At 52.0% G+C, this 12757-nt stretch overlaps 2 protein-coding genes across 15 annotated transcripts in view; one reads left to right on the plus strand and one right to left on the minus strand.

The window, feature by feature from the left end:
• Positions 1-9: 9 nt before the first annotated feature.
• G6PC3 (glucose-6-phosphatase catalytic subunit 3) lies at positions 10-6817 on the plus strand. 6 transcript variants are annotated; one of them, XM_015588056.2, is made up of 8 exons: positions 11-111; positions 1816-1930; positions 2560-2811; positions 4705-4811; positions 5212-5302; positions 5485-5603; positions 5795-5936; positions 6168-6817. In XM_015588056.2, the coding sequence occupies exons 3-8, from the start codon at positions 2594-2596 to the stop codon at positions 6529-6531; spliced, it is 1041 nt and encodes a 346-aa protein (XP_015443542.1). In that variant the 5' UTR covers positions 11-111; positions 1816-1930; positions 2560-2593; the 3' UTR covers positions 6532-6817. The 6 variants fall into 6 exon arrangements, with proteins under 6 accessions (XP_015443546.1, XP_015443542.1, XP_024901350.1 ...); XM_025045582.1 differs by having other exon boundaries at positions 14-111; positions 1813-1930; XM_015588060.2 differs by lacking the exon at positions 1816-1930 and having other exon boundaries at positions 10-111.
• A 389-nt stretch (positions 6818-7206) lies between these two features.
• Positions 7207-12757, minus strand: part of HDAC5 (histone deacetylase 5) — a 35902-nt gene continuing 30351 nt past the window's right edge. For 8 of the 9 annotated variants that reach the window (XM_025045581.1, XM_025045578.1, XM_015588045.2 and 5 more), the window contains 10 exons: positions 12553-12660; positions 12093-12148; positions 11862-11949; positions 10826-10945; positions 10477-10574; positions 10219-10337; positions 9589-9722; positions 9223-9307; positions 8933-9098; positions 7207-8841 (listed from right to left, as the gene is read on the minus strand). In XM_025045581.1, the coding sequence (XP_024901349.1) occupies positions 8802-8841; positions 8933-9098; positions 9223-9307; positions 9589-9722; positions 10219-10337; positions 10477-10574; positions 10826-10945; positions 11862-11949; positions 12093-12148; positions 12553-12660 (1014 nt within the window). In that variant the 3' untranslated portion in view covers positions 7207-8801. The remainder of the gene's footprint in view (positions 8842-8932; positions 9099-9222; positions 9308-9588; positions 9723-10218; positions 10338-10476; positions 10575-10825; positions 10946-11861; positions 11950-12092; positions 12149-12552; positions 12661-12757) is intronic. The other variant, XM_025045580.1, reaches the window with a different exon arrangement.

Consider the following 12757-nt stretch of genomic DNA (forward strand, 5'->3'; position numbering starts at 1 on the left):
GGCAAGGTGGTAGAGGAAAGAAGAGGAAATGAAGGGGAATCTGAATAATTATGTTTGTGCAGCTGCGCCCGCTTGGTAACGTGCTTGCAGGGTTCGTTTTAGAAGTCAAAGGTAAGTGACCTACGTGGACTGAAAAGGGAAAGGAGGAAGGAGCTTCAGTTCTCCATTATGTGTACACCTTCACACAAGAGTTTGATTAACTCTATATTTTACTTATGAGGAATCCGAGGCCCAGAAGACTAAACATTAAACTTGCCCAAAATGATTATTCTAGTCACAAAGTGGTAGTGGAAATAACATTGGCTATAGAATTAGCTAAACTGGAATCGAAATCCCAAATCTACTACTTGCTGTTACATGACTGAGCAAATTACTAAACCTGATCCTATTTCATTATTTCTTCTATATTAACACTTATTGAGCATCCAACAACACTTTGAGGTAGGAAACAATATCTTCATTTTACAGATGAAGAAACTAAATCTTAGAGAAACTAAACTTGCCTAGGGTCGCACAACTAGCAAGGATTTGGTCTGTTTCCAAAAATAGTGCTATTTACTACTATACTATATCAGGTAATACCTCATAAAGTAGGGTTAAATGAGAGAAAGAGTATCAATGCATGGCATGTAGTAAATAAATAAATGGTAGTTCCTCCATGATCACCCATCACCTTTAGAACTCAAGATGCTTCTCCATCTCCCATCTTCTCTAAAAAGCCAGGGGTGGAAGTGAAGAGCAGTGGTAGTAACAAAAGTTGCCTTGGGGCAAGAGTGTGGGACCCCCCCCCCCCCGCCAGTATGTGTAAGTACTATACAGATGATTTTTCAAACCCTATCATCACCAATTTCCACCCCAAACCTACCTACCGCCCCCCCAATATAGACATTCTGAAGCTTTATGTGTAGCAACAGGTTGACCTTTCTCTAGGCCAGAGGGAGGCAGAGGGCCAGCCTTGGCACTGCTTAACCTGAACAAAGTTCAAAAGTGTTTCCTTGCCCTGCAAGAGACATCAACTTCCTGTTGGTTGTATATTAGTACTATCATTTAATAGGAATAAACTTACTTCTTCCTCATACTTGTGTTTTCTTCAGAGAACTTTCATGTCTGGCCCTTGATAAGTCGTATGTAACTGCCACTCCACTTTTTATATGGCATTGTGATTTTAGGTTTTCATATGTAACTGCCAGGCACTGTTAGGAAAGTCTTCCTGGAGGAAGTGAAAAATCTGAGACCTGAAGGACGGGTAAGGAAAGAGAGTGGCTATGTTCTAGGCAGAGGGAACAGCATGTGCCAGGACACCTAAGAGGAGAGAGCTTTATGATTTCAAGGGATATAAAGTAGCTCCAAAATATTATGAAACAAAGTGTAGGGGTAAGCTGGTGAAGGTTGTCTGGCTAGAGCCAGGACAAACTTTCAAAGACGTAGAAAATGTAGGCTTTCTCCTTGGAGAAATTGGAAAACATTTAGCAAGGAAGTAGAATGAGATTTATATCCAGCTTCCCTTCCTCATGCCTTTTTAATTCATGAAATTAATTTCTTAACAAGAACCCAGATTTACATTCTCATTTTCACTCACCCATCAGAAAACTCTCCAAGAACAAAGTTGCTCGAGATAGGAAGGAACTGAGGAGCCACTTGGTCTCCTCCTCCACCCCTAACCTCTGCTCCTAGACAGAATATCGCCTAGAATAGCTGAGATTTCTATTATCTGTGTGTTGTTCCATAAGATTATTCCAAATTTTGTCGCGGTATGTGCCTCCCCTCTTCCCATACCAATGCACTTACTATCTCATGGTTTATCTGCCCCAGCAGAGTTTTGGAAGGCAAGAGGATGCAAAGAAGGGGGCAAGACAGCTTAGAACTGGAAGTAGGACTAAGACTGTCCTATATTCGAAAGTCTTTAGGGAAGACCCCTCAAAATTAAGAGGTCAGTCTCCAAATCAATTGTGGATGAAATCGGGCGATAGAGGGGCTTGGGCTTGGGGAGGAAGGCACGGGACTGATCAGCGGTGTGTACAAATTTAGGGTCCCGCTTCAATGCCGAGGAGGGATGTCCATAGCTCTCTTCTACAAGAGATCTTAGAATATCTTTGGAGGGTAGCGGTACTGGAGTAGAGAACTCCACTCTGGAAGGAATCCTGGCCCTAGAGATTACACATCCATCTTCGCAGCAGTAAAGCAAGGAGGGACCCTGGGCGCGCCGCGGCCCCGCAGGTTATTCCGTCCCTTGACCCGGAACAGCAGCGAGAGCTGTTTCTACGCCCGAAGCCCACGTGCCAGCAACGGCGGCCACGTGGGGCTCTGTGGAAACGCCTTCGCAGAGATTTGTCCCCTCCGCTGCCCAGTAGAGAGGAAGGCCGGAGAACAGCGCTGGAGGAAACCGTACCCGCTAGGGCTCAAATCGCGGGAGCCTGGGACTGCCGAGGGCGGGACACAGGGCGGGGTTTGCGCCGGCTGCTGGTGAAAAAGGCGGGGTCTGGGTTTCGTGAGGGTGGGCTTCGGAGGGCAGTGGGTGTTGGTTTCCTTGTTGTCGGAACTCCTCGGCTTTCGCCCTAGAACAGGCCCCGGCCCGGGCGGCTCCTGGATCATCATGGAGTCCACTCTAGGCGCGGGCATCGCGATGGCCGAGGCACTGCAGAACCAACTGCCCTGGCTGGAGAAAGTGTGGCTCTGGGTCACCTTTCTGGGCGATCCCAAGAGCCTTTTTCTGTTCTACTTCCCTGCGGCATACTACGCCTCTCGCCGTGTGGGCGTCGCAGTGCTCTGGATTAGCCTCATCACCGAGTGGCTCAACCTCGTCTTCAAGTGGTGAGATAGCGAAGCCCTCCGGCGTGCGGTTCCCCCACCTCCAAGGGCCCTGAGTCCTATGCAAGCCTTGATCTTTCAGCAGGTGCCTCAAGGGCCTGGATCTCCCCCAACCCACCCCGCAACCACCAGTGAACCCATAGCCTTAAGACCTCCCATCCCTACCCTGTGGTCCCTGACTTTTCTCCTTCGAGCATCTTTGTGCATCTTGTTTTCAGACCTCAGAGTCCCTATCCTATCCATTAGACCAGTGTTACTCAAAAGGGCCTTATCAGAAATCACTTAAGTGGCATGTTTAAAATGCAGATACCCCATTCCATCCCAGACACACTGATTTTAGAAACTCCAAGGGAGGGGCTGGGAATCTGTATTTTAACAAGCATCTGTGGTGACTTAAGTAGCTGAAAGCCTTGCTTCTCAACTCACTTTCATTCATCTATTCACTCATTTACTTGACATAGTTTTTAAGAAGCATGCTTTTTGCCAGGCTTCACAGTAGCTGCTAAGGACAGAGAAAACATGCATATTTAGGTGTGCTCCCCGGAACATGACCAGCAGCATAGGAAGCATTTGAAAACTTGCTCGAAATGTAGCCTCTCAGGCCCCGGGGCAGAGCTACTGTATCAGAATCTGCATTTTAACAAGGACCCCAGGCAATTCGTGTGTACAGTAAAGTGTGAAAAGCACTGAGCTAAAGCATTGCCTTCCAGGGAGCACTTTCTCTCTTCCCTTTTCCCTTCATTTACTAATAGGCTCTTCACACAGACTTAGAAGCCAGGAATCCCAGGCAAGTGAGTGGGGCCCTTGGGCTTATCTCTTTGTGCCACCTGTTCTCTTGGGTGCAGAAGGGAGCTATGCCTCCCGTTGGGCATGTAGCTGCACCTCTCTTCACCTCAGCCTCTGCTGCCAGATCTCCAGCCTGGGGGAAAGAAAGGATGCTCATAGGAGATCCTTGAATGGGCTGGAATGACTTGTTGAAAAATGGAATAAGAGTTACCTTCCCTTCCACACCATTTTGCAAGGCCTTCACCCCTACTGTAAACCGAAAAGCAGTTGTGCAATAGTTTTCTTCTTGTCTAACTGTTCATTGTGTTGTCTCCTCCCTCAGAGTTTGTATGAGCCTCCCTCTTTAGTCTTGTTCCCCTAAGAATCAGACCACCTCCCCACCCTCCCACTCCTGGTAGACACTCTCAGTGACCCTCCTGACAAAAACCTATTCATCTGCTAGGTATGTATTGAGCGCTCAGTGCGTGAATAAGGCTCAGTTTTTGGTGGAAAGAGGCAGTTCCTTTTGTACCTCCCTCCCCAGCACTTGGCTTCCTGCCAGCATCTCTTCTGCTCTCCCACCTCTTCTTTCTGGCCACAGCAGCCTTTTCACAGTGTGTGGTTTCCCAGGGACCAGTCAAGCACCTGCTAGGCTATGGGATTTTGAATTTTTGTTCTCCTTATTCTTTCTCAGCCTCCTCTATTCATTCCTCATTCACATTTCAGACATAAGAGGCTTACCTAAGTAATTTAGGTATAGGTAATTCAGGGGAAAGCAAGAGGGTTAGTGAGAGTCTGGGAGGGAGAGAGAGAGAGAGCCAGGTCCTGGGCTGTCTATGGATGAGAAGAGCGGAGCTGGCCCTGCAGTGGGAGGGGGAAGAGTAGGACTTCTGAGCATCTCAGAGCATGCATGCGTGTACACACACCACGATCTCTTACCTTCTTATCACTTTAAAAAATAGTGTGCTTTTTCCTGTTTCAAGATAAAACACCATGGCAATGTAATGGCACAGAATTGAACTCCCTTTCTGACTCCACATGCAGGCTCTCCAGATGTCTGTCTGCCCCTCTCCTGTCCCCCTGGCTCTCTGCATGTACTTAACATAATCTTAAAATTGTTCGTTCTTCTAGGTTCCTGTTTGGAGACAGGCCCTTTTGGTGGGTCCATGAGTCTGGATACTACAGCCAGGCCCCAGCTCAGGTTCACCAGTTCCCCTCTTCTTGTGAAACTGGTCCAGGTGAGAAGTCTCAAACCTCTCTTCTTCAGTGTGGTTAGAGTTCAAGAGAGCATTTCAGAGTACTTTTCAGCTGGAGTGGCCCAAACAGAGGTCCAGCCTCTCAGCCATACTGGCCCAGGGAACAGTAATTTAAGAAACCCCAGGAAGACTACGTTGAATTCTGGGAGGAGAGCAACTATGCTAGTGTGTGTTAGCTGCCCACCTTGTTTAGAGTAGAGCCACAGGGCAAAGCAGTGGCCTCAGAAAGGGGCAAGGAAGGCATCAGGGCAGAGGAGCTATGGGCTAGTGCTGGGAGAAGGCTCTCTGCTCAGCCAGGGGGATGTAGCTGTGTTGAGCTATCACCAGGAGCACCTGGGTTTTGCCCCCATCCTCTCACCACAAGCTTCTGGATCCCCCACAGGCAGCCCTTCTGGACACTGCATGATCACAGGAGCAGCCCTCTGGCCCATAATGACAGCCATCTCTTCCCAGGTGGCCAGTCGGGCCCACAGGTATGCCTGGGCATTGCTCACCAGAGGGAGCAGGGGTGATGGTACCCTGGACCCAAAAGACCCAGCAGCAGGCATCTTGGGGACCCAGGGAGCTGGAGTTCTGGGAACCCTGGGCATTTGTGCTACGGGAAGCTGAGCTGTGTCCAAATACCCTCTGAACCATTTGCATATCTTCTTTTTAGCCGCTGGGTGAGGGTGATGCCAAGCCTGGCTTACTGCACCTTCCTACTGGCTGTTGGCCTGTCCCGGATCTTCCTCTTAGCACATTTCCCTCACCAGGTGTTGGCTGGCCTGATAACTGGTGAGCAACTGAGACAACAGGATGGGCCCAGAGGTTGCCATTGGCAATGAGAAGACCAGTCTAGGATCTTCCCATTGTATAGCCAACCCCAAGGCCTCCTTTATGTCTGTCTGTTTTGCCAAGCTGCACTGTTGCTCAGAGGGGTTCATATCCCCAAACTCCTTGAAGTTGCTGTCACTCCACTTCCCTAGGCGCTGTCCTGGGCTGGTTGATGGCCCCCCGGGTACCTATGGAGCGGGAGCTAAGCTTCTACGGGTTGACCTCACTGGCTCTTCTGCTGGGTGCCAGCCTCATCTATTGGACCCTCTTTACACTGGGCCTGGATCTTTCATGGTAAGTTCCACTTTGAAGCATGGGCAGGCTGGGCCTGTCCGGCTTCACCTGTACCTAGCTGGTAGATCTCTGGTTCACTATAGCGAAATTTGGACACATTACCTTTTCACAAACATAAACTGTCCTGGGGTCTCAGCAGAACAAGGGGGTCGGCCCCAGAGCAGGTGAGAGCCATTGGCCTTCTGGGTTCCAGGGAAACCCTCTCTTGGAAAAGACTCTTCCTTCTGACAGGTCAATCAACCTAGCCTCCAAGTGGTGTGAGCGGCCCGAATGGGTGCACATGGACAGCCGGCCCTTTGCCTCCCTGAGCCGCGACTCAGGGGCCGCCCTTGGTTTGGGCATCGCCTTGCATTCTCCCTGCTACGCCCAGGTACGGCGGATATACCTGGGAAATGGCCAGAAGATAGCCTGCCTTGTGCTGGCTATGGGGTTGCTAGGCCCACTGAATTGGCTGGGCTACCCGCCTCAGATCAGCCTTTTCTACATCTTCAATTTTCTCAAATATACTCTCTGGCCGTGCCTGGTCCTAGCCCTAGTACCCTGGGTGGTGCTCATGTTCAGTGCCCAGGAAGCACCACCCATCCGTTCTTCTTGACTTCAGTTGCCTCCTACAAAGCCAAAATCCTGGGACCTCCACACTCCGGGAGGCAGCTCTATGCCCTCCTAGTCCCACAACAGGCCCTGCTCATCTTGAATTTCCCACTTCTCCCAGTACCTGGTCTTAGCCCCAAAGAAGGGCCTTCTCTCTCCCAGGAGCGGGTCATCATCCTGCCTTTTCTCCCATGTCCACAAAAAGCAAAGCCAACAGCAAGACTGGTGGGTTCCTACAACACTGTGAGGGGCTCAGAGTGGCCCCAATAAAGCCCTTTAACACTTCTGGACTTTTTTGCCTATGTGCACATCTCCGCTGAACTTGCCTGCATATGTGCAAGTGTAACCCTGGCCAGACTGCTTGTTCTCCGCTCCCTCCAACCCTGTTTTCACAGAGGCCGTCAAAAAGAAGGGAGAAGGCTGTAAACTCGGTTGAGACCTTCAGCCCTAGGTACCATCACCACCTAGGCTGGGTGAGAGGTCTCATAAAGTGCTATGGCTACATCCAGTGTTTAACCTATTGCAAAGAGATCCCACCCACTTCCACCCCAGCCTCCTGACTCCTAAATTGGTTAGTCTAGGAACTGAAGAGAAAAAGAGCAGGTTTTTGGCCCAGGATGGGGAATAAGAACCTTTACTCCATTTGGGAGCCCAGAGAACACAGACACTGGCCCCAGAAGGCACTGGCAGAAACAAGTTTATTTATACAAGGACACATAGTGTAACGGGTTACAAAATACTTAACTGAAAACCATATCCAGGGAGACAAAGCAAGAAGTGGGTTTACATGAGAATCAGACCAGTCATGGGGAGAGGGAAGATAAGGGGACCGGAGCTTGGACTTAGCATGGGGAGGCCTCGCACACTGAGCCTAGCCCCATCCCCATCCCCCAGGTGGTTATAAAACACACTAACAACACAGAAGACACAAGCACACAATGAACTGATGGTGGTGGGACTCCTGCCCGTCCCCTGGCTCCCTCAACCCTGCTCAGGCCCCTATTAGGATAATAAATATGTAAACAGATTGGTGGGGCCCTTGGGGATGGAAAGAAAAGAAAGTGTGGTGTTGGGAAGGAGGAGGGAGGAAGACTCAGCCTCCTAGGAACCACTTCCCATCTTTGGTTTCCTGCAGGCTGGACAGCATTCCCTAGAAGCCCTGTGGGCCCCCATCCCTGAAAACAAGGCTAGGCTGGGCTCTTGGGGAAGAGAAAGGGCAGCAACCCCTCCTGGTCTTAGCTCCCTTGGGCTGGTGGCCTGCAAAGGAAGCCAAGAGAAAGGGAAGCTCCAGCTTCCTGGGTTTCTAGGTTTTGGCCCTGCCCCTTCTGGAGCCCCAACTCTCGCCATCCCCAGGAGGGAGGTGGGCCACTGACCCTTCTACTTGCAGCATGCTGGATGACTAGGAAATGGTCCTGAACAATGGTCTTGAACAGCCTGCCTGGAGCACCCCCTGCAGAAACCACCTTTTCCCCCCAGCCCAAGGCAGTGCCAGCAGAGGGGCAGGGAGGCCAACAGAGTAAGGTAGGAAGCAGGCCTGGATCTGCAGCTCCTCTAGACCCATCAGAACCGAGGAGCCCAGCCCCATCCCTCCCCACCCTCTCCAGCCCCTGGAAGGGGAAATAGGCCCTGAGGAGTATAAAGACAGCTTTGCCTACAGACCTCAGGCCCCACATCCTAGGGTACAAGCCTTCCCCTTGGTGCTGAGGCTGGGAGGAAAAAAAGGGTCTGTGCAGAGATGGTGAAGACAACAGAGGAGTTTCGAAAGGGTGGAAAATCACTGGGCAGGAGCCCACCTCCCCTCCACTCTACATCTTAGACTGTAGAGAGACCCTCCAGAACCTCCCAAGGCGAGAGAGGGGAGGAGGGTGAAATTAAGGCATTTCCCCCCAACTCAACTGAAGCCAAGGCACCGAACTTCCTTTTCCCTCCTCACTCAGGGAGACTCCAGAACCAGAAGGTACTGTTTGGGCCCCCATGCCCACCTTGAGCTGGCCCAGGCTCCAAGGGGGAAAAGGACAGAATGTGGGAAAGTGGGTGAGATACAATGTGAAGGAAGGGCCAGAAAGGGCTCCCCCAAGCCCTACAGAGGAAGCAAACTTCTAGAGCTGAGATGTGGGCCACAAGGGAGGGAGCCTGAGGCAGCTTAGAGGAGCAGGAGGGGCAAGGCTGAGAGACCCACACGGCACACGTTGTTGAATGTGTGACTTTTTGTTTTTAATAGAAAAAATAAACAAAATCACAATGATGAAGCCCAGAGGAATGGGGGCCAGGGCATCACAGGGCAGGCTCCTGCTCCATAGGCTCCTCTGCTGGCCTGTGAGGACAAGCACAGGGAGAGATACTGAGTGGCGGGGGCGGGGGCACCAGCTTTCAAGGGCAGAGATGGGGCATGGGGGGAACCTCACCTGGGGCTCTGTTCCCGGGCTGCAGCAGCCTGGGCCTGCTCAGCCCCCACTGACAGCAAGGCCATGGCGCTCACAGTCTCAGCCTCTTCCGTCTCACCTGCCTGGGCCTCCCGCAGTGAACGGCCCAGACCAGAGGCAAACCTCTGCACACAGCTCCAGTGTTTGCCTGTGGATGAGAAGCGGGCAGGGCATTAGGGCAGAAATCCCCATATGTACATCCCCAGCCCTGGAGTACCCATAAGCTCCACCCCCTTGGCAAAGTCTGAGCCCCTCCGCCTGTCCCCACACACTCTGGATCTCGATGACTTTCTCTAGCGTGGCCACTGCATTGACGTTGGGTTTTTGCTGTAAGACTGTCTCATCCAAGGGCTGTAGCTGGTCAGGGGAAAGAAGAAAAGGTTTAGAGTAGAGCTTGGGTGGTGGTGCCTGCCACCCACCCCAACCACCCCCATTCAGCCTCAGACCTCACAGCAGGAGAAACCCCTACTCAGAAAGTCCTCCCTGGCTACTAAGTGTCCTTGGGACCCAGGAAAACCTTCCCAAGGGTCTTCAGTGTTGCTTGACCCAGGAAGAGGCCCTTCCTCTGGGCACCTCTGGGCCCCTCAGCCCCTGGCGTACTGGCCCATATCCTCCAGCCTCCTCCCTGCACCCCTCACCTCCACACTGAGCAGAGCTGAGACGCAGGCCTCAGAGGCATCACAGATGGCGGTCAAGTCATGGCCTCCTTCCAGGGCCAGCACCACCCGGCCCCCTGCCAGTGTCATAAGCTGCCTGGTCAAGTGGCCAAAACCTTTAGGAATGAGTGAAGGAAGATAAAATGGCTTTTAAAAAATCAATTCAAAAGAAGGTAAGAAAGGAAAAAGAAGAGATGTGACAAACAGGACAAAATAAGATGGTAGATTTAAACCCAAATATATATCCATAATGAAATTTAATGTCAATGGACTAAATGCTCTGTTAAAGACAAAACATAACAGACTGGCTAAAAAAATCCAATTATATGTCTTAGAAGGACTACCACTGAAACAAAGGATCAACAAGCTCTATCCTTAGGACTCTAGTAGGAGATAAACTCTCTGCTACCCGCTCCCCTCCCCACTTGCCCCTCAAGGCCAGGGTTGGCAGAAGGAGATGGGTGAGGACACTGCCAGGATGATGCCAAGTCTTGGACTTGCCTCAGCTCTCCTCCTCCCAATTCTGCAATGTCCATCTATTCCTGCTCCACACCCCCACTCAACCCCATCCTGATGGTCCCACAACCTCCCTCAATCCCCCAGCAAGCTCACATCTGGCGGTGACAGAGTAGCCACCCAGTGGAGACAGGTGTCCCTCAACAGCATCAAACCCAGCGGAGACTAGGACCACATCAGGTGAGAACTCGTGGGCAATGGGCATCACCACTGTCCTGTAAAAGGAGGCTCAAGCTGACCCTGGCGGGAGGCTGGGCCACCCCTTAAGACAACCTCCTCCACCCATACAGAACTACCTCCCCATGTCAGGGGCTGGGGGCTCCCACCCCCGCCTTGGCCCTTCTCAGTCCCCACCTGAAGGCTGTTAGGTATTCCACGTCTCCGATGGGGGGGTCCACACCTCCCGTCCATGCCACATTCACATTGTACCCCATGCCTGGCCCTCCGCCAACCTGGTAGCATGGTGGGGGAGAGATTATTCTTACTGCATGGGGATCCCAGACATTTCTCCCACCCTCAGCCCTGTCTCCAGCCCTCACTCCACTGACCTCTGCTCTGCACGGAGGGGCAGTTGGCCGACATGGTCCCACTAGGAACCCAGACTCCCCAGGTACCAGTACCACCACGGGCCTTCAGGACTCCCTGCCAGGTCCCATTCTGCCACCACCCTGAGGGGCCCTGTGTTTGAGCCCAGGAGCTGTACCTCTTCAGGAGCCCCGGAGCCTGGAAAGAAGTTCCCATTGTCATAGCGATGCAGGGAGATGTAGAGCACGGAGGGGTCATTGTAGAACGCTTGCTGGGTTCCATTGCCATGGTGAATATCCTAGTGGGGAGGAGTGGAAGTATCAGGAAAGTAGCCCAGGTTCTGGCTCAAAGGTCAAAAAATTCCAATTGTCCTCCACCCCTACCCTATGGTGAGCTCTGGGGGTACAGCCCACCATTAACTACAAGGCATCTGTGTTCTGTTCACAAGAGTATTGCCCCACTTCTCTAACCGGGGTCTGTGGGCCGAGACATGGTGCCACTCAGGAAGCTCCCCCAGAGCCCATTCAACTCCACAGTGTGCAGGGCAACGTCAAGGCTAGTACAGAACTGAAGACAGATACAGTCTGAAGAAAACTCCAATATCAACATGAAGCCAAAGTGGGTTTCAAAGAGTTTTCATCCTTGATGAGGATTGCTCCTGGCTACTTCCCTGGCTCACAGGGAGTGGTGGGTGCCTTCTGCCAAGAAGGGCAGGGTTTGAGAAGCACTGCATAGAAGCAAGAGCAGAAGTGTCGGGGCCAAAAGGCCTGATCTGAAACCCAGTGCCTTTTGGCCCTGACATTTGGGATGTTTCCCAAGCTAAGCAACCCTGGTATAGTTAGTCAACCCATAGCTCTGTATCTCCACATACAGAAACAGACATCCTAATTCTTATTATGGTAGGGGGCCATTAGTAGTGCCATGTGTCCCCCCCATCAAGACTAGCTCTAGCAATGGTGGTAGCAGTCTCTACCGTTCAAAGTAGGAAGTCCCCTCAGTTGCCTGAGGCTGTAAGATGGACCAGGGACTGAAACCACTTTTGAGTCTCTCCCAGTGAGGAGGGAGCCCCGTGGGAATGAAGGGCTGGACTAATGCTCCAGCAGGAGGATGTAAGGTAAGCTGTCAGGCCCAGCTCCAGCTTGGGCACCTGAGGGGGCAAGGTGGGATGGGGGCTTTCTGAAGGCTAACTCTGGCCCCAGCACCCTGCCACTTACCCAATCCACAATGAGAACCTTGCCCACATTCAGCTTCTGCTGCAAGAGTTTGGCTGTGATGGCTACAGAGTTGAAGAAGCAGAATCCCCTGGAGAAAAGGGGGAGAAAAGGGCAGGGAGGTCATCCTTAGCGGAGGTTTGTTCCATGAGCAAGAGATAACACGCATTACCTTGCTGAGAGGGAGAAGGGGTGAGGGCAGCTGTAGTAGGGCAGGGCTGGAATGGCACTCACATGGCTGTGGATTCCTCAGCGTGATGTCCTGGGGGCCGGATGATGGCAAATCCATTCTGAAGAGGTGCAGACAGAGGGACAGAGACGAGAGAGAGACCGGCAGACCAGGTGGCCATAGACAAGTGGACATAAGAGAAAAGCGTAAGCCAAGCGGGGAAGAAAACATCAGAAATATATATCTTGCACACATATAGGAATACCAGCCATAGGCCACGTGGGCAGGCAGGTAGACCCATTCCTGGCCTTAAGATACCCATGAAAGCACCAGACATTAGTGCCATCTTGTCGATCCCTCTTTACCCCACTTCCCTAACCTGGCCCTGGAACTGTCACCTCCTCCCCACTTTGACACCTGAGAGTTGAGGTTAAAAGGACCATGCCTTACTGACGGGATAGCCAAGGCTGCACCGTCCTCCGCTCCAAGCCAAGCAGTGCTAAGGCACCCTCCCCATACACTCACCTTGAGTTCTCCGGCCGCCACCTTGAAAGCCAGCTCCACCAGGCAGCCCACCGCCATGCGCACAGCACTGGAGGAGTGCATCTCATTCCATACAGTGTCACTGTCTACCTGCAGGGGCAGGAGAGCAGGCTTCAGCGTGCCCCCTGCAGGGGGAGGGCAAGAATGGGGATGGGCACCTACACAGTCGGCCAGCAGCCATGGTAGG

This window comes from Pteropus alecto, unplaced genomic scaffold (assembly GCF_000325575.1).
Source record: "Pteropus alecto unplaced genomic scaffold, ASM32557v1 scaffold313, whole genome shotgun sequence".
Classification (NCBI taxonomy): Eukaryota; Metazoa; Chordata; class Mammalia; order Chiroptera; family Pteropodidae; genus Pteropus; species Pteropus alecto.